Genomic DNA, 21758 nt, shown 5'->3' on the forward strand with positions numbered 1-21758 from the left:
CAGTATGCTGGATTGCAACCTCACTGAGCGGTACCTTTAGGAAATATGACATACCATAAACTAAGCCCATGTTTTGCCCTAGGGAAACAAGAAGACCAAATAGAAAACAATTTTTAATTGGAACCAAGTTGCTGGATAACAAACAGCCCGACTGTAGGGACCCTCCGGCAGCGTACCAGAGCAGGAGAGAAAGGCAGTAGAATAAACTTATGGTGCACAAACGTCAAAAATGCTATTTAAGTACATCTCATTGTTTTGTTCCACTTACCAGACAGTATGCTGCAGTCATAAGAGCTATAGCCTTGAAAACACGCACAACCCCATTCTACACATTCTCCATTACCACTGCAGAGATTGGGACATTTTAATGCAATAAGTAGGTTCTCAACTGACCCTTGAACTTCCTGTTGGTTGTAATTTGTTTCTTCTAAAACTCTCTTCTCACATTCATTCTCTAGAAGAGGTAAGAAAGCTTCTGCCCAGCTGAGGTCATCTTTCAGCTGCAAATCTTTAACACACATATCTATTGCATCTTCTACTCGCCTGCCAAGAAGGCCACTACAAGATCTTCCGATACTGGAATTAACTATTGCCTGCTGGCACAATCCCAAAGCGCTAGACTCAGTCAGGCCCGAAGGCGTGGGCCAGGAAGGAAAAAACTTTTGGTGTGTGTCAGTGGCATGGTCTTCTGGGAAAAAATAACTATACCCTTCTAGATCTCTTTGGCTGAGACTTTGGAAAGGAAATACTGGATGATATTCATAATAATTTTGGCGCTTCCCTCTGCTTGTAACAGATTGACCTTTGCGGAGACGAGTACCATAACTGTGAGGATTTCTTTCGATACCTGAGCTTGAAGTTCCTTGTCTTTCTCTCCAAGTATTTTCTACTGAACTTGCAGAGATACCTGTGTTTACCAGTGATATTTTGTGAAGTTTGGTTTGCTTATCAGATTGATCCTTCCTCCACAGAAGTGAAGAAGAATCCATTTCATGTGCAGATGAACGTTTCTTTAAGCCTCTGATGAGATCAACAGGACTGAGATACTCAGCAGTGACATCCAGTCCTGGTATCAAAGAAGGAAATCTGCCATTTTCACTTTCTTTGCAAGAGAGAGGAAATTCTGATTTAGAACCCGACTCCAGTTTATTCTCTGATTGGTATAGTCCAGCATCTTCAAGTGTGCAGTCACAGAAGGCTCTTTTTGTAGAAGATGTTAAAGAAGCAGGTGTCTTGTCAAACAAACTATCTCCTGGTGAAATTCTAGAGAAAAAAAGAAAAAAAAACAAACTGTATCTCAAATGCCCTGCCTATTTTCTTCATTTTAGTAAGAATCTGGAGTTTGTTTTTCTTTTTGTTGTTTCATATTTCTATACCATAGACGACAAAACCTGTGGCATTCAGCTATGTTTAAGGGCCTCAGCTACATTACAAAAACCATGAGAGTAACTTATAACAAAGGGATTGAGTGACTCTCCTGTATACCTTGCTATTTTGTTCAAAACTTACTTATTCAAACTAATCTTATGTCATAATTACTACTTAAATACTCATTTGGCACTTCAGTTTCAATTTACACCATAATTAATCACGGAAAGTAATGATGGCATTTTAACATCAACTTTAAAAGTTAAGAAGATTTTTTTTTTATTTAGACAAGTTGTTAGGAGTGCAAAGGAAAGGTTGAACCAAAAACGATGACATTTGATTGAAGCAGAAGTATTTTGTTACCTCCATTCGTTAATAAAAGAAAAAGGAACATTAGAATTGTTTGGGATTTCCATCCCACTTGCAGTGTGATAGTCATTCTCTGCACTTCCGTCAAAGGTGCCACAGAGTCCCATTGTATTTTTGTAATCTGAACTGGGTGCCCTAAGCGTTATGCTCATTCCCCATTCACTCACATCAGCACGAACGAAAGCTCCAGAAGAGAACAAAACCTAAAAAGAGATTGGTGACATCATCAGGAGAAACACTTTTAATAAGATCAGGTATGTTTGTCGGCAAGGAGCAATTGAGAAAGGCCAGGTGTATAAGAATATCCCATTAAACTCTGGCTTTAACTATTCTGGATCAGAAAAATTGTGTTATTTCTTCTTTTGGCAAAGCCCTGTAGAAAAGTCCAGTACATCTGAACCTTAGGCAGGTGTGACTGTCAGCTAGGTGATACGCTGTGTGTCAATAAACTTCATCCATCAGCAGCAGATATTCTGTGGAAGGTCAGTGACCTCAAACCACAAAGAATCAAAGATCAGCTGGGTAAAGAAAAAGAGGCCACTGACTCGTCATATGCTGGCACAGGGAAAGGGATAATTCTGGACATATGAATTGATTCTTTGGTGACACCTTTCTCAGCTGTCTTTTTGTGAGCTTTATGATACTCTGTGTGTCAGTAGCTTAATACAGAGTCATTTTCTACCTACAAAGCTGATTCTAATAGCTCAAAACAATCTCAAACATTTACTATTTTATTTTAAGCAACTCCATAATCTCTTGAAAGAAGTTTAAGAGTTTCAAGAGCAAGATCCTCTGCACGGATAGAATCATACACTTGGACACCCTACGGTATTTTAATTCATAAGTTTTGCAACGCTCATCAATATTTCTACCGATCAAGCAGAAATGTTATTCTAAAAATATACTGAGAAGAATTAACGCTTTCTAAAATACTGATCTGAAGAATTAAAGAACACAATCCAGCTGCATGCTTTTCCTTGCAGAAAACACAAACAAATTGCAGCGGGGGTTTGTGCCAAGGGCAAAAAAACAGACTCTTGCACACGTAAAAGAAATAAACAATAACCATTCACGGGAATCCATGAGACATGGATAGCTGAAGTGAGGACACAAGATTTTACGACTTCTAAGTGCAAAGGCTATTTCTGTTATTGACCTGTCTCACAAATCTGATCAAGACACTTAATTTTTCAGTTTTTCTGTACCTTTACCTACGAAATGGAGGAATTTCATCTCTCTGTTGCCTAAAGACGTCTTGATATTAAATATCTGAACCCTTCAAATGAACTGCTTCAGATAAAAGCTAAGTGTTTGAAGTTACACCAACAGCCAAACACAACTGGAAAAGGCATATCGGTTTTTATGGCTTGCCTTCCAGATCAACAGAGTGATTAGAGAGAAGCTGAGTGTTTCGTTTTTACATTCGGCTTCATTTCAGGTTCACTAGAGCCCTACAGCAGTGCTACCTATGAAAGAAAAGCTATAGTAAATTATAAAAATACAAATAATCACATTTGCTTGAGGGCCATATTCTCTAGAGAAGCCACTGACACTTTTAATTCCATGCAGGTCGTTTGGCATACCTAATTATTTGCATGCACGGGCATTCCTATATGACACCGGCATGAGCAAAACACAGTTCATGCAGAGATCCCATTTTGAAAAATTAGTACTGCTAAACAACTGCATATCGGTTCACAAAACTGCAACATCCATACCAGGGTTGTAGGCTGTGCTTGCCAACACAGTGCCAGAAAGGTGTCCATGCGGACACATAGTTGTTTTAAAGGATAACACCCATCACTTACATGCAAAACACTGGCCAAAGGACTATAACTGTAAATAGGCTTTACTGTTTTGCTTAATTGCAGGAAATAAAGCATGTTTTGTTCTATAATTGGTATGAACTGGCAAAAATAACTCCTAAGATAAGTATTGCCTCAGCAAGTAATATTTACCACTTACTGTTACTTTTCTTCCTAGGTAGGATTCAGTGATCTTGACATTGCATCCAGTTGTGTCTCTGCTTATTACAGATAAGTGCGGCTGGGACTCACGTAGCTGACCACTGCACATGTCAAACGCAATTACATCACTTCCTTCTTTGGCAACAAAGCCACAGTTACAGGAGGCTGGATGGTGAAGACTTCCGCAGTCCCACTGGCGAACATGAACTTCAAAATCTCGAGATGTACTCTTGTAGAGAACAAATGTTCCTGTTTCAAAATTGTCATAGAGTCTGGAATCAAAAGAAAAACACATGATAGTGCTTTGGTTATAAAACAGCTGCATCGCTATATGTCAGCAACTTTATCTTAATACAGATTTCAAATATTTCGTAAGCTGTGACTCTACAAATTTTGTCCATGCATCAGTAAAGCCAAACAGTACAGAACACAAACCAACACACAACTTCTCCCCCACCCCACCCTGCATAATCAACATCATATCTTCTAATATGCACCAAGGAATAAAAAATTTAAAACTGAGCCACATGAGAAAAAGAAGCAAAAAAGAAGGATAATGAGTGGAGTATATGTAGACAATGTTTCTGAATGGAAATATAACCATAAAGCCACTGCTGTGCTCTGATATTACCTAATTGAGCTCATGTATACTCTGACAGGGAAGCGGACGGTACTTCTCACTCTTTGTGCTTCTACAGCAATGCACCCGTGCAGCAAAAGCAAGATACCTAACTGTGTGCTGGGGCAGGGGCAGGTGTCGCAGTTTGTAAAGTACCCTTCACAAAATGATTTAGAAAGTCACATACTTTAAGAAAGGTCTGCTTTACTATGAAAGAGATGGAGAGTGCTTACTCCTGAAGGTCTGAAAATGATTTAAAATGGAAACTGCAACAGTGGCTTACTTTTTTTCTTTTTTCCTTAGGCTTAGCCATCTGTTCCCTGAAGCAAGGTTAAAATAGCCAATTTAATGATTGGGGTTTGGTCGGGGGGGAGAAAAAATCCACTTCCACTGTTAAGTTTAACAGCCTCTTAGCTATGAATGGCATTTGACAGTTAATTGCAGAACGGTGATTTGCTCTGTGAATAACGGCCCAACAGAAAAACTGCAGATGGCTGCCCTGCTGGGACTGCTCAGAGTTACGTGCGATCCAGTGTGGACAGCTCCCTTTCCCGTTTGTAAAGTAAAGTAGCAACACTGTTTATCTTTAAAAATATTTTTTCCCCTCAGCATCATGCTTCCAGCAAGAACATAAAACAGTAAATCACACTGTTTCATAAGGAGTCTTGATGGTAATACATTGATAATTAAAACATCCAGTGAAGCCATCCTATAATTTTCACTGAAGGAGGAAATGCAAGAAGATAATCACTGTGACTTCTTTTTATTATTATTATTATTATGAATAGCATTATTATTAGTCACAGAGCTACCAGTGTAGCCATTACAATACGTCTTTTCCCTTCCTTTATCAGGTTCACAAGAAGATCCAGGTTATGAGTTGCACACCCTTATCTGGAGGCAAGGTATCCTCTTCCTCTCACCCTGTCACTCGAAGAGACGTGCTTTTGCTGAGCAGAGAACAGACAGTTCCCGTCTGCATGGGACCTGGATTTGTTTTGGCCCCTTCCATGAATTAGAAACACTTTGGAAGACAGAAGCATATCAAAAGCACGCCATTTGTAGACAAGGAAGCAGGCTTCATTTTGGAAAGAAATTTCAGTAATGTGCCAGGGACAGCAGTGAATAAACGGGCTTTCAAAGCCATGAATGAACTCAGCATAATGTCACACAGAAAACAGTTGGCTTCTAGTGACTTGATCCTTACAGGGAATCAGATACTTACTACTTACTCCCAAGAACAGAAACTCTGCTGCGGACTGGAAACTCTTTTGAATTAAAATAGTTTTGCTTAATCAGTCATTTCATCATTATTCATATTTAATAATATTTCCATCTTTCATATCCAATAGGCTGTACAGCTACTGTTCCTCCCTTGTACATTCCTCAAAAAGGGGAAATAGTCCATTTTCTTTACTCTTTTGCCGCAAACCAAAACTTGCATTTGGAAATACAAATATTACAAGCATCATCAGTGGCACGAAGATTTTCTTAACTAAAGAACGCTTATCCTTATTGTCCAGGGAAGAGTATAAAATACAGAGGGCAACTGTGGAAAAGTATAGCTAAATTGTATCAATAGCATAGATAGTATGATATGAAATCACTTAAAATTAAGATCAGCAATCCGGTGATTACCTTCCATCAAACGTAATTATATGAGGGTCAGTAAATGAGTAGCAGTAAGCAGTGGGTAGATCCTTTACTGTAATCTTCAAAACAAAGAAACACATAATAAGTCACGCCAGGTTAAGAATAAACAGATTCAAACATATAATTTCTCTTAAGACACTAGTTTACTTTTAAATCAGTACGTTGTATTATCTTTTTAACTAACCTAAGTGGCTATAAAAAGTTCAAACATAAATCCAGAATTTGAATGAAAATAAAATAATGGCTATTGAACACTTAGAAATCTTGCTGAGAATCAGCATGTCACACCTGGAATAAAAGCTTCATTTACATCAGCCACATTTTTGGCCTGTTGGTTTTACAGAGTTAGAAGATTTCCAACCTGTGTGCTTTCCGGAGCATAGCCATTCCACAGGAAATTATCACTGGATATAGGCTCCACCACAATCCTGGTAATTCTGTCTCTATCCTGCATAAAGTCTGTCACAGCAGTGAAATAAATTACAGCTTGACTACAAATTCCATTATTGCAGGGTTTCTGGGGAAGATCCACGTGACAAGAAGAAAGAGCCAAGTTTAAACCTAACTGGTCTTTACCTGTTTTAATGAAAGCACATTATTAGTGAGTTTTCCTCTAAACAATGTCATATATTTACATAATATTGACAATATAAATACTAACTTATTTACAGATAACCAAGATTTTTATGTCCATAAAAGGAAAATAATTATGTATTTTACTTGGTTTTGGACATGCAAAAAATCCTCTCCAAATCTTCATACTGATATACATGCACAAGGAAATGGTTTTGAATGTTTCACATTGAGAGTCAAATGAAGGTCACAATAGCCTTGCTGATATGACAAAAATGGTTGTCTGCATAGGCAAGGCCTGGAGTTCACAGGACTTGTGCTTGACAAAGCATTATAGATGAGAATAATAACAGTAAAGAAATGAGGATTTCATGACTGCATATACAATACTCGCAATCGATACAATCGGTCAATAAGTGAACTAAATTCTAAACTTTGCAAGTATTACAGTATTCACTTTTGTCTATTCAAGTCAACAAAAACAGCTCTAATATCCATAGCTGCCAAAAACACTTGCTAATTTCAGGTATTGAAATTATGTACATACTGCTAAGTAATGGATTAGGAATGTGTTGTTCCCCAGTACTGTCAACGGCAGTATATTCAGCCTATGAATATTTAGTTCTAGTATCTTCTGAAATACTTTACAATGTACCAGCTTTCCCAAAGAAGCAGGCCAGACAGAATATTTAGAAAAACATACTAAACGTACAAAATGTAATAAACCCCGGGATAATACTTACCTTGGTCAACAGTTTTTAATGTTAGTGAGATTTTGCAGTCATTTTCAAGCTGTCCAAATTCAGGACAAGGAATAGGAATTCTACTTTCTATTGCCAGTCTGTATTCCTTCCCATCTTCTGATATAGCATATGTTTCTGGATATATCTGGCACAGGAGAAATGATACTTAAAATACAAACTTTTAGGTGAACCACAGTACCGCTTACTAACCTGCAAGACACACCAGGAGTGAAGTATAGAAAATTAAGGACGTGGAACGGCAGGGTGTGCAGCCCACTCTACTTGATGAGGTTTATTAGGATGTGCTGAAAAGCACAGGCACACTGGGGAGAAATGAGGACACTGGCAAGAGTCTCGGTAGGACGAGAATACGGGGCAAGGAGAAGGAAAAGGCAACTGTAAAGGCTTGCCAGAAAGTTAAGGAATTATCATATAACATTAACAACACAAAATGTGTTCTCTGGATAACTCCTGGAGAATAAAATGCAAGCAACTTGCTGTATCATCTGCTAAAAAAATAAATAAGCTTCCTATAGGCAACAATGTCCTGAAAGAATTTAAAAGCACAGTATTTTCTCTGGAAACCCTCTCTAAATTTACAATAGATATACAATCAGAAATGCAATGAGGAACCAAAATACAGGGGCCTACAACTGAGCATTGTGTCTTGGGTGAAACTCAGCGCAGCCTCACCACATGAAAAGGAAAATAATGCAGTCAGATGCTGTAGCGTGCACTGCAGAATTTCACGTACACGAGACTAATCTGGGCCTTGATCCTGCAGAAACATAAGCTCATGCTCAACTTTACGAATGGCAAATCATCGCTCAAGTCAACAGTATTATTCCAAACACGTAATCATGTGCATGTATCTTTCTGTGACTGGGACCCTCTTTTTGGCTGGTAAATTGGCCCCTAGAGCTACATCCACATTAGGAATTAAAGTGAGTTTGAACCTGTTCTCTGCACTCTGACCAAACAGCATGGCACAGCTCACGTCTACGTGATTAAACTTTCCCCAGTTCCACTTTCTAACCCCAAAACAGGCTGGCCTCAGGCTTCCCTGATGCTCATGGTCAGCTGGGAACACTCCCTGGTCAAGGCTATCCTCTGAGCCATGCTCAAGCATCTTCTGGGAGCACCAGTGGGCATGGGCCACAACCATGCCAGGAAGGTAGAAGCAATTAAACGTACCAAATAACTAGCTTGCCAGGACCTGAGTCTGAGCCGTGGCCCTCCTTAATTTACAAACGCAGAGCCTAGCCTAGCTTCTGGAGGTCAGGGCGTTTACTGGGCTGTTAATTTGTGTGAGCTGATGATTCAGTCTTCCTGCATTGGGGAACACAGAAATAGCTGTGACTCCGCCAATACTTGATAAATCTATGTTCACTACAGCCAAGCATATGCTCTATTAATTCACAACACATCTTGAATGCCTTCTAGTCAGGTGCCCAACTGCTTTCTGTGGCTGTTCTAATTCCAGCTTACTTTTGTTCAGCATCCTACACAATTTTATCACTGGGGAACACATAATAATTTCAAAAATGATCAATGTTTACTGATGTAAATGTTTTAATGCACCCACGGAAAATGTGTTAACATTTACGTGCTAGCTGCAGTAATACTCAGAAAGATTCCTTCTACAGTAAAGTAAGATACTGTTTTCTTTTCAAATTACCTTAATGCCAGCAAAAAACTCCTCGCTCTCAACAGGAGAGCTTTGTACATCTGGTTTCTCCAAGAAAAAAGCAGAACTGCTACAGTAAACCTGTAGAACAAAAACAACACAACAGTACATACTTTTGGTTTGGGGGCCTTATGTGAATACAAAACCCTGCCATAATGGGCCAGTTTAAGGGATTCATCGAGCCCAGTCTTCACCAACTTGCACCAGCAGTTGCCAATTGCCAGCAGTAGTCCTTAAGGAAAACACAGAAATAGATGGAGTACAGAAACACCTTTTCCCAGCATACTCTGTCAGTGCTTCAGAGCCTTCTTGAACTAAAAAGGTTGCATACGGATCATTTTGTTCAACAAGTACCTACACCTCCATGAATTTGACTGGTCTCTTCTGAAGCATTTCTGGGCCCTAACATCTTCTGAAAATGTATTCTATACTTCAATTACATGTTACACACTTCTAACATGCGTTTTGGTATATATGGATAAAAGCCTATCGGTTTTTCAGTGCTTATGCTTCTCAGTTACCATGTGATCCTAGATCTTGAGTCTGCTACCACTGAAATTAACGGAATTGCTCCCATTGCTGTTATTAGTGGAGATTAAACCATTTACATATTTTTCTAGCGATCCTAAACCACATTATTGATTCAGAGGAAGAATTATTTGCTGGATCAACGACACAGCTTCTTACAACAGCTACCTCTTAAATGGTCTCACTTAGATTCAGTTGCATCCAACTGCAGTCTTCGTAATTTACAGTATCAAACAAAATCACAGAAGAAGGGGAAGATGATGTAACTTGAATCAACATTTATCTACTGGAGGCACACTACACTGTACTGAGACTGCAAGTCTCAAACTCTAATGGCAGCGGTAACTACTGATACATTCTGTGATGTTTCCACATTCGTATGGGCACTGTTGAACAATACCTAGAGGCATAACTTTTCTCCCAAGAAAAATTATGTGGAAAGGTGCTGAGACCCTGTCTCTAACAACTGTTAATATTTACTCTGCATTATGAAATCATATGTCAATAGGTAAAGGGCCTATAGAGGAAAAATAACATATATACAAAGATATAAAGAGATTATAATTATTTGTAACGTACTCTGTCTCCAAGTTTGACGTTCACGCCATCTACTTCTAAAAGTGAGAATGTATGAACTGCTGTCTCATGCTTCAGTTCTTCTTTGACACCTTCAGGAGAAAGTCTGGACCAAGCTACAATAAATCCAAGTGAGCTGTTTGCAAAAGGAACACCAAAGGTACACCTTAGGTATATGTTGCCTTTGATCAACTCCGCTACAACTTCAGGGGTAGCTGGTACTGGTGGTGACACAGATGCAGATGATGGAGCCAGTTTACCTAGTCAAACAAAAGTGTAGTTTGTGCTTTTTATTCTGCGTGAAAATGTTATTGGATGAAATAACATTGACATATATTTTGTCAGTTAATAAGCTGGTGTAATTTTTACCTTTTCCTTATATGGAATTCTTATGTAACTGTTAAGAGAATCAATGAAAAAGCGCATTTCCTTGTATTAATTATTAACATTGGAAAAAATCTCTTTATCGGTCTGATTATATTTTAGCCCACAGGAAGGTGCCAAAGAGGGGGAAAAAACTGAGGGAATAAAATGCAATGAATCGTTTTACCAGAGAGGAGAGAACAACATGTAAAGGAATTTGTGCAACAGAAGACTGTTTTCTCTACCTAGAGAGAGAAGGAAAAAAAACTGGCAACAGTATGATTCTTTGAGAGTCAAATATAAAACGAATCTGTAAATCAATGGAATCGTAAATCAGCATTATTAAAATTGCCTTTTAACATTTAGTCTGAGCATTATGCTCAGAAACTACATTTGTAATCCTAGATTGGAAATTTCTAAATTGCTCATCCTGCAGAACATCAAGCAATACTGTTGATAACATGAACATTTTTTATTCAAGACAGAACATGATTAAATTTTGAGGTCATTAGGTCATGGATGCAAAGAGAATCTTGAAAAATCAAAAGAAAATACTCACTGCTACAGATGCCTTGAATCTCTACTCCCCCAGGAGCACAGTTCTGTGGCTTTGCATATGCAACAACTGTAAATTGTTATTAAGTGGTGTATCTATATACATACAGAGTAATTAAATATCCAGGCTTCTAAAATACTGCCCCATGTTAAAATTCTGCCAAATATCACAAGACACTAATTATTGAAGTGTAAATTACCAGAACATAAGAAATCTTGTAATCTGATGCATATACAATTGTGATAGCAGTCAGTATAAAACCTTAAACTAGAAATCACAAGTAGATTAGCTGTATGTAGGAGCAAGCGTACAGAATATCTAACCATCTCTACATCTTTTACTACAGATCTACCCAGGCAAAACCTAGAGGTTTTTGCTAGCGAATAAAAAGGAATTAACATACTCTCTTGAGCAGGTATTTTGCCTCCCAGAAATCCGTATCTGAGTGATTATTCACTAACTGTGACCCAAGACAGCCAAATTCAGTGCAGAACTATTTTGAAAATTCATCTTTCCAATAGGCGCCTAAGAAGAAGTACTTGTGATCTGCTATTGTTTGATACTTTAAATGTTATAACAAAAAGTATAACTTTGATGAAATGTGAAAATAACAAATGCATTTGGAACAGGAGTAAAAAGAGGTTACTCATTCTACTCCAACTCAGCAAAGGGGCGGCAGCATTGAAAAACCCATTCTCCAGTAAGAGTTTCAGATGTTCCACACTGCAGCGATACAGCACTTGCATTCCTCGGCGGATACAGAAGAGTCTGTTTGAAAATCTGCACAAAGTGTTTACAGCTGTCAAGTGTTAACAGGAAAATGCAGTACATAGTGCAATCTTGATAGAAAGAGAAGCACCAAAGCACAAAGGACTTAGCAAGAGAAAGCATCTCAGAAAGGGCTTTGAAACTCAAAATACGTTTCAGATTTACAGCATTCACAAGAGCCAACCCAGAGTTATAGCTGCATCTCATCTGCATCATTTTGAGGCAAAAAAAAAAAAAGTGCTAGATCTCTAACTATGGTTTTTATATCCTCTTTCCTCTTCATGAGCCTGTTACCCAAGTAAAGGCAAAGTCTTGCTGTGCATGAGCTCTTCATTGCTTCAGTCACTTCCATGAGGAAAGGCTGCATTTCTGGTCTTTTTTTCTTCCAATAAACCCTTGCAGAATGACTTAGCAATTGGTTCTAAGTGTATAATGATGGGTTAATAATGTGTCAGAAAAGACACTGATTGTTTTGCTGAGGACATGGGGCCAAATTCTGCTACTCTTACACAACAGTAAACCCAAGACGGATTGAATCAGTGTAGAAACTCCTATATATCAAGCCTGCAATAGCTAAAATGAGACCCTCCACAAAGTGCTACCTACACAAGGAATGTGGCTCCCAGATAGAGTCCTTAAAGTAATATTTATTTCCTTAAAACGTTAGTCTTCACCTTCATGCATGGCTCTGGGTGATAAGCTGCCTGCAGAAGGACAGGGAATAACAAGGCCAGCTGTGAGCGCATTTCACCACCGCTGACCAGCAAGAGCTAAGTGAGTCTGTGCTCCATTCTTTCAACTCCAGTGGTAAATAAAACGTTTTCATTAGAGCTTCATTATTTTCAATTGGAAAAAGAAAACTGGCTCTGAGTTTAGCCGAACAGAGGAAATACTTTCTAATATTTAATAATAAAAATAAAGAGTATATTATGCTAATACATCCTTACACATTCAGTGAGACCAGCTAAAAAATTTTAACTAGCAGAACTGACCAGGTTTTCAGTAACTTACATTTCCTTCCTTAAAAAAAGTTTACTACAACAGTTAATCTTGTATAGTAAATAATAAAAGTATACATAAACAATATATACTTTTTTTAAACAGGCAAAAAGTATATGTTTTGATAATGAAAGATTTCCTAAAGTTAATTAGACTGTATGTAAAGCACTGTTTTAGAAAAACAATTGCCCATCCTTATAATTTCAATTCCAGTATATATGCTTTAAATAAAGGAAAAGTTTTATTTTATTATGGTTGTGAGATACAATTTACATTTACAAGTAGTCACTAATAAAGAACATGACTTGGCTAGTGAGAAAATCTTATTGCACTGATATAACACACTGTTGGTGGAAATACTTGCAGTATTTCCGTGCGTGATATACTTGACTGCTCCGCTTTGTCACTCGTTAATAATTATAAGAGTTTAATAGTGCCTTCCCTAAGTTATCTAACACATGTGGATGAGTAATGAAATCCTGAAGTTTTGGGCTGTGAACAGCAACGTGCTTTTGCAGCACACAGGCCCAAGACACCCGAAGGCATTGTAGGAGAACTTCCTGCAGTTCTTTCCCAGACCTCTTTCCCTTAATAAAACGTGTACCAGTAGAGTATTTCCACCGTGCATTTTCTTCCAGCAACACTGTGTGTACTCTCCAAAAAGAAGACAGAAGAGTTACAGTAAGAAAGATACTCCCAAAGAAGCTAAACAATAATTGATATGCTGATAGTTTGGTCAGGTTCTTAAACAAAATTTACTCTGACACAAAATTATCTCTCTCTGATAAATATTCACAGATTTTGAGTGTCAACCTAAGCACTCTAAGTTTTCATTTATAAATGCCCCTTCTATCCCTACCTGACTATGTCAGAAATTTAAATTCCTACGCTCCTGGGCTTTTGAACAGTATTTGAGTGCCAAATATAAACTAGAAGTGGGTGGTATGAATATACCTTTCCACATCACGCCATTGATGTATCACATCAATATTATAAGTAGGGATTACAGAAAATTTTAGTACATATAACTATTTTGAAATGTTTATGCTCAGCAAATTGTCTTACAAAATGTAACTTAAAAATATATACATTATAGTTTTTATGCTGTTGTTTTTATCTATTTTCGAATAACTTTAAAATGAGCAAACACCAGAGGGCACCTACTGGGAATGTCATAGGCTTCTTTTTAAGAAGGTTAACACGTAAGAACATCAGAAAGCTTGACAAACACACTTACTAATAAACATAGACAGGTCACTGAGTTAGAGCAAGCATCTCTCACCTTCTGCACAATACCCCATGCATCCTTGGGTGGGCTGCAGTAAGTAAACAAAGAAATCTCCACAGTTTCTCACACTGACAGGGATTCGGAAGAGACAGCAGTCTTTTGAAGTGCTGAAGAAAAACTGCCATGTTGCACAAGCTGTTAACTGCTTGATCTCACCAGGTCGAGGCATGGATTCGGGCTCCCTCAGAGACAACCAGACAGGGGCTTGAGTGCCACAGTGATTTATCTTACGCACCAGAGAAAAACACGAGAAAGCAGTTAATGCTATATCAAGCTGGTTTTGTGCTCTATCCCTCCAACTATGTTATGTGGAGGGTTCTGCATTTGCATGGCAAACTGTCTTTATCAGGTAATTTACTAAATACTTAGTACTGAGGTCAGATTTTAAAAACTCTCCTAGATGATCTGAATGGATACCTTGTTAGCCCAACCTGTGCTTTGAAAAAACATATGGTGAAAATGTCACATTATTCCCTAGCTGACCTTGCTGGCTCTTTGCATATAAAGTATCCCTTCTGAGAAATTAAAGTAGGCAGGTAGTTTGTTTGTATTAAATCTACCTTTGGGAAATATACTATTCTCTACAGTTTTTTACTGTATAATAGTCTGGGGTAACAGGACTTGAAAAGTTCTGCGACACTGGTGCTACTGTACAGCAAATTGCACACGCAGCACACGAGCCTTCTTGGGGACAGAAGGTCTGCCAACTGACAGAATGGTCAGTAGTGCCGCGTGAACTGAAGTGAAAGCACAACACTCCTCTCAGCACGGGGCAGAGCTTCCCTTGCCCCTTCCTTGACTCTGTGACATAGCCCTCTAAGGCCATGAGTCAGTTGCAAATTAAAGATAGGATTTACCTGCATACTTCAGTGGCTTTATACTGCTCTAGAGATTAAAAAAGTGGGGAGGGGAATGCTGGAAGTTCAGCTGAATTTTACTGGTATGTTTTTGCTGTTTTGTGTTGCTGTTAAGTGTTTTGCTCTTATGCACTTTCATTCCTTAGAAAAAGCATAGATAAAATAGTCTAATGATTTTATTTTTTTTGAAACAAGGAAGTGTTTTAAAATAAGAAATTACAAAGACATAGCTCCTTAAAATACAGCTATTACAGAGATGTTGAAGTAGCTCCAAAGTCAAGCATTAGATATATAAGGTATTACATATTCCAAGTAATTTTGAGTCTTAGGGGATTTGCAAATGACAAGAAAACTAATCTTCAGTTAGCTCTGTGAGTTCAAGTCATTTTAGGATTAACCTCTTCTCTCTTACGTGATCACTTTAAAAGCTCCACAATTACGGGAATCATGTGGCTACAAGTCTTTATACTGCTTTCATGTGTCTTTAGTAACAGATAGTAACAGACTAACTGACCATCATATAGCTGTGGTTTTAAAGCATAATACTGCTGCTATGCTAGCATTGAGAAAGGTCATCGTTAGCAGTGACTATAAATGACAGTTTTTGAATGCTCTAAAAGCAATATAATTTATTATCCTTTGCCCTACCCCATTCAGTTTAAAATTTTTCAGCCCACAATTTGTAAGACTATAGTCCGTTTAACATTTTTAATAGCGTTGTGTATTTATAGAGATAAACATGGTTTTGCATATCAGTCTCCATAATTATTTTCTTTTTTTATACTTAACTGAGAGTATCTTAAGAAAAAGATATATTATTTCTCATAAACAAATGAGGTGCAACAATACCTCCACACACTTGGTTGGCATCTCCGCAGGCTTATCAAAAATCATAAAGCGGTACCATCCTGGTGTTAGGGAATGGTCACATATTAAATCCTGAATAGCTGACTGCTGCAGGTGAGATGAATCAAACTCAACACTCCGATAAGGGCTCTTCAGGATCTGATGTCCATCAGGATGGCATTCAAGAACTGTGAAAGAAGAATATTAAGATGAAATGTCTAACAAACATGTTAGAAAAGTTTCTAAATATTTCTTACTGGAAAATTTGAAGTTATTGCAATATTGCATGAGACCACTTTCACTTACGAATATATTGAAGTCTATCTTAGTTACAAAAAGAACTAGATACGTTACTGCTCTATAAATTTAATAAAATTCATTGTGTGGTAGCATTTTTCTTGTTTAAGTGGACAATAAATGCAAATTGATAACCATTTTAGGCATTTACCCAAGACATAAACACAGTGGGAAGGGATATGTTTATACTTACTCTCTAGACTTTGACTTTATAGTTCCATTAATGTTTAAGAAACATAATAATAACAATGGAGTGTCACTATATAGGAGGATCCAAATCTTCAGGATGAGTGAGGATTATCCAAAGGTCTTCTGCAAATAGGCTGCTACTCTACAGGAGGAAACCTATCCACTAAATGAAGAACTTCCTCAAATGGAGGAGGTAGTCATGTAACTGGCATGTATAAATGTAGATCATAGCTGCCTGTTTCCTTATTCACTTGTGCTATTTAGTTGCCACATGTTAAGTCATTATTGCCTCAATGACGTTCCTAACTAACTGTAGTAAATGTAAATACAACTGACAAACACTCTCCCATTTTGTTTAGATGTCCAGACACTACGTACTGCCCGTTGAAGGCTAAGTAGCCTTCATAGCTTCAAAAAATTTCAAAACTGCTGACAGATAAAAATCAGTGGCCTGAATCTGAAAAAAAGTCTTTAACAATAGTTTTTAAAAGAGCAGATGCATTTAGAAATAGAGCAGAACACTAGAAAACCCAAGACTGATCTTGGGAAACTAAGATGACTGATGCCACGTTAAAGACAGCAACAGTAAAAGTTCTGGCTGATGGAACAGTCACAGACAATGTCAAATGTAATGAATGGCCATTCTCTGTCAGGAATGTGCTTGGGAAGTGAAAGTTGGGCAAATAAAGTAGTAGGATGTGTGTAAATAAACAGTGTGCGTGCGTGCGCATGCATGTTTACACCTGACTTTTTCAAACGCTCACAAGGAACCAACTGATGCTATGAATGGAATTTCATGTTACATTGACTGATACAGCTAACTTTCATTCTTACCTCTACCATGCCACTAATGAATTTTAGAAAAGTATAAGCAAAGCACTAGAATCTGACATTTTGAATATTATTAGTATAATCCTCAGGAACTGCTTCCAGGTTTTTAATATGTCCCATATATTGCATGGTTTAACTATGTCACTGATTACTGTTACTATGTCACTGATTTTGGTTAAAATAATGTAATAATGTGATATTATTAAAAAAAAAAATCAGATAATTCCCCACCTGTAAATGAAGATGCCCTAGCAGAACAACAAATTTCATCTCTTTCAAGCAAAGTATGACAATCCTACAGTTTTTCAAAGACTGAGGATTTAATCCGATATGGCTTTAGGCAACCCAAGCAGGTAACAATAGCTTTATCTTCTGTCTTCTATGTGTAGATGGAAGTCAGTGTGATTGGCTATGCCACGACTGTGCTTCTGAGTAGCTTGTAATAGCCCATAGGCTATTCATGTCCGTACAAGTTGACCTTAGTGAGACTGTATCCCTCACTGGAATTTGAAGAAAAGCTCTTGAAGAATCAAAGGTCAGCCATGCGTGTTATTGAAATGTTTTCCAAGCAAGCTTCAGCACAAGCAGTTTATGAACCATGGTGAAAATTTCTTCCTGTCTTCTATTTTTTATTGGAATTCTTCCTTTCGTATAGCACTCTTATTAGTTCCCCCCCCTGCTGCGTAACTGAATCACTCCGGAAACAATTAGTATCTGTTACCTTTTCTATTAATAAATCAAGTCAGATATGAGACAAGTCTTTATTTGCTTTTCCTTTACAGTTTAATTAAAGCATCATTTGATAGATCTCTAAAACAGCTGACTGTACACATTTGTAATGGGGTTATAAATCCTAAGAAAGATCGGATTATACGTTTCTTATTTTACGCACATTGCTTTTAAATGTCACCCAGCTCTTAATATATTTTTCCCTCTTTAGAAGTATGCTAGTATTTCTATAGCTATTACTTTGAAATCTCATGTCGATTGAAAAAAAAAATCAATTTTTTTCCTTACTGATTTGACAGAACAAATGAAATTAATTGCCATTATCAGTAACATCAATTAAAATGTTCTTACATGACTGTGCAACTGATGTGTTGTCTAACTCTAGCAACAGTGGAAACAGATATCACTAACATTTTTATGAAAACATACACAGCAAGTGTACGTTGCGTTCTCTGTGAGAAAGTTAACCCTGCAGAGCAAACCTTCTCAAACCAAATGCATTGAAGAGACAAGCCAGCTAAATTTTCTACTAAAATCAGGATTTTCTTGTCCAGGATTATTAAAAGAAAAAATAGTGATATAAGCAGTTCTTTCAAACTTCATTCTCGAAATAACTAGCACCAACGCTGAAATGCTCCAGACAATTTTGCCCGATTCTAACACCCACAATTTTCAGCCCAGTGAGACAAGTTTGGCAGAATGATAAGCACTGAAAACAGGGTCTGACACTTGAATGTGCTAAGGGCACTTACAGGGCAAGCTAACCTATCAGTTCTGTCTATCACGGGAGGTACACTAAAGTATGGAAAGGGAAATTGAAACACGCTACTATTGACTTGCAACTTCTTCACCCGCTGCAGTCACAAAATGTTTTGACAAAATGGAAAACGCAGGTTAGTTTGTCACAACAGAATTTATCATATAAGAATGACTATTCTTGATAGAATATTTTTTTAAATTATTTCTTTTAGGGCCATTAAAATAAGTTAGTGATTTAGCAATTATTTTAAATATTTGCTTTAGAACAATGAAATAAAGCTTAATTACAAAATACTTGAAAATCAGAATTGCGAGATTAAGTCTCCTTTCCATACTGTGCACAGCTGGTTTAAGTGAACCTAGAGGAGCTGTGTACTGTAGGCTATGAGAGAGACTTAACTCTGGAAAAGAAATCACACTCTCCCATTTTGTTTAGATGTCCAGACACTACGTACCACCCATTGAAAAAACTACCTATCTATTATCTTGGAAAAACATGCAGCTGTTTCCCTAGAATTTGAGTTTATTTACGACATGTTTAGTCCTTCTCTCCACAAACACTCTGTATACTGCCTTACGCTTCTCTACTGTTCTTTAACAGAGGTCTCTGGAGTGAGCTTTGCCAGGACTCATCCTTCTGACCAAGGCCTAGTTGTTTTTGCCAGGGAAATGTGACCCTAATCCAGCAGGGAATTTAACCCTACCCTACATCTGACCCGCAATGACACCGCGGCACGGGAGGAGGAGCACATAGGAAGTGCTTCACGTCAGGACAGCTAGTGCTCGCAATTGGATGACTGAGGCCTCATTATTAAATCCAATACTGAGTTTACACTATGAAAACTCCCATGAAGAGTAAAAATAGCTCAGCTTGGAATCAATGGTCATCTTGGATACCATGTATCTGCTGTTTGCTACCCAAACTTCAGTGTGTATCTTTGTTATGTCGGGAGAGTCTGAGAGCTGCTTTCCTGGCTGCTTTCTTTATCAGGAAGATTTTTACAGTCATCGATTTGATTAGATTAAAAAGTAAAAGAAAAAAAATCAATTAGCACATGTCAGGCCTTTTGGGGAGACATATAAACTTAGTGTCTGAAGTGATAATTCTAACTGTTTGCAGACGCTTGTCTTCTGAGGGGCATGGTTAGTCTAGCTGAATAAAGATTTCAAGCTATTTCAGGCAGATCATAGGGCCAAATGTCAGAAAGCTGCAGTTTTGCACTTAGTGGCACTTACCTCCAGACACTGGGATTTGTCTAATGAGACTGCCACAAATCAGGTCAGGTAATAGGTAGTCTGAGCACACTCAAATTAACAATTTCTTTGTTTGAGTTCAAAAAAAAAAAAAAAACATGCACACGCACGCGTACACACACACACACACAGAGGAACTCGTTGTCAGTGATGAGGTTTTCCACAAAGAGATATGTAATTGGTTCCTGCTGGCTGCCTGAGTTCCACAAAGCAAGGACTTTGCAATTGCTTGATCATATCCCTGTTCCCATCTATCTGCAGGGACGGGCTGAGAAATGATTTTCCACCTACTTTTAGGTGGGGCCAGCATTATGGAGCTGTCAAGGGTCAGTGAGGACTTTTGGGTCCAAGCTGGAGTGGGGAAGGGAAACGGAGCCACCCGAACAAGGGCAAAGTGGCAGGACTGGCACCTCAGTTCCTCAGGCACAGATGATTTACTGGGTTATATCATCTGCTGTATAAAGGCCAGGATCCAGCAGACGACTACAGATAAAAAAAACATTTGCTAATAAGTGCTCACTCTGATCTTGATCATGCTTTTTCTTGTATCTGCTGACTGCACCACATCAATATCCCAGGGGAGATATTAGACCTAGGACTGCTGTTTTGAGACAGAAAAGTGCTCAGATGTATTTGTGGATTTGAAGTCTTACAAAATACTAAAATAGAGAGAAGTTCACTTTTTGGAAGACATTATCCTGAAATAATCTTCCAAGGTAACATTTTTAAAGCAAAATATATAAACTTATGTAACTTTCTAAAAGATACCATTTGCTTGGATGAGGCATATAAAAGAAGATGATTATAAATTTTGTGGCAATAATAATATTAGAATACTCCTGTAGAGGGAACAACTACAAGTAGAATCAACAGGCACACATATCTTTAGAGATAGCACTGTTTGAGTGGATGTTAAAACACTTTCTGCCACTCATGTCCACACCTAGAGGTGGACATGAAGTCCACCTCTATGAAGTCCACCTGTTTATGAAGTCAGTAAACAGTTATATACTTATCTATATATATGCTTAGATATACTGTGTACTCAGTTATATACTTACAGAAAATATTCTAACAATTCATCATATAATACACTATTGTATCTGCCCTTTTTGTGGATTTTCTCTGCGAGATGAAATAATATAGATGTCTGCTTTTTTTTCTTCAGGGGTTTTTGCAAAACATCTTGCAGAGGTCCCAGGTGAGGAATGGGACAACATGACCCACCTGGGCTTCGGCATACCGAGAAAGAGAGCAAGGAAGAGAGCGCGGGACGACGGAGGCTCTTGGTCTTAGAGCCTTGCTTTGTAAGGGTTCCCTGCAGGTGCCTGCGCGTGTTCCCGTTTCCCCTACCCGCGGCTCCAAGCACGCTCGCCCCCATCCCGCCCCGTCGCGCCGCCCTTACCTGTGCGGCGGGGCGGCGCGGCCGCCAGGCAGCCCAGCAGCGCCGCGCACAGCCACAGGCGGCGCATGGCCCCAGCGCGGGGGCGCGCGCACGGACGGACGGACGGGCGGACGGGCGGACGGGCGGACGGGCGGACGGGCGGACAGGCGGGCGCCTCCCGCCGCCGCCGCTCGCTCCTGCCCCGCGGAGCGCAGCGGGCGCCGCTGCCGCACGGCCCGCGTGTGCGCGCTGCTCTGGCCGCCCCGCCGCCGGCCCCGGCCCTTATGGCCGCGCCTCCCTCGGCGGGTGCGCGGCGGGGCCCCGGCGGGCGAGGGGCGGCGGGCGGCCCCCCGGCCCTCAGCCCGCCTCCCGCCGGCCCCCGGCCCCGGCCCGCCCTCGTCCCCGCTGCGCCCGAGCCCCGAGGGGTCCCCGGCGGCGCCCCCCTGCCTCCCCCCCGCGCTTCCTCCTCCGCTCCCTTTCCCCCGCGGGCAACGTTTGCAGCAGGCAATCGAAAAGGGGGTTTTCTGCCCTGGATACGTCTCGTCAGGCTTTTCT

General features: G+C 39.2%; 1 protein-coding gene across 2 annotated transcripts in view; it reads right to left on the reverse strand.

Annotated features, from left to right (window-relative positions):
- The window catches only part of VWDE (von Willebrand factor D and EGF domains), a 41180-nt gene extending 19727 nt beyond the window's left edge, over nucleotides 1-21453 (reverse strand). For both annotated transcript variants that reach the window (XM_068934990.1, XM_068934991.1), the window contains exons 1-11: nucleotides 21225-21453; nucleotides 15764-15948; nucleotides 14052-14283; nucleotides 10087-10343; nucleotides 8971-9060; nucleotides 7293-7437; nucleotides 6338-6552; nucleotides 5962-6035; nucleotides 3703-3976; nucleotides 1732-1940; nucleotides 269-1263 (exon numbers count right to left, since the gene is read on the reverse strand). In XM_068934990.1, coding sequence (XP_068791091.1) covers nucleotides 269-1263; nucleotides 1732-1940; nucleotides 3703-3976; nucleotides 5962-6035; nucleotides 6338-6552; nucleotides 7293-7437; nucleotides 8971-9060; nucleotides 10087-10343; nucleotides 14052-14283; nucleotides 15764-15948; nucleotides 21225-21291 — 2743 coding nt within the window. In that variant the 5' untranslated portion in view covers nucleotides 21292-21453. The remainder of the gene's footprint in view (nucleotides 1-268; nucleotides 1264-1731; nucleotides 1941-3702; nucleotides 3977-5961; nucleotides 6036-6337; nucleotides 6553-7292; nucleotides 7438-8970; nucleotides 9061-10086; nucleotides 10344-14051; nucleotides 14284-15763; nucleotides 15949-21224) is intronic.
- Between the last annotated feature and the right edge of the window lie 305 nt (nucleotides 21454-21758).

The sequence above is a fragment of the Struthio camelus genome, chromosome 2, assembly GCF_040807025.1.
Source record: "Struthio camelus isolate bStrCam1 chromosome 2, bStrCam1.hap1, whole genome shotgun sequence".
Lineage (NCBI taxonomy): Eukaryota > Metazoa > Chordata > Aves > Struthioniformes > Struthionidae > Struthio > Struthio camelus.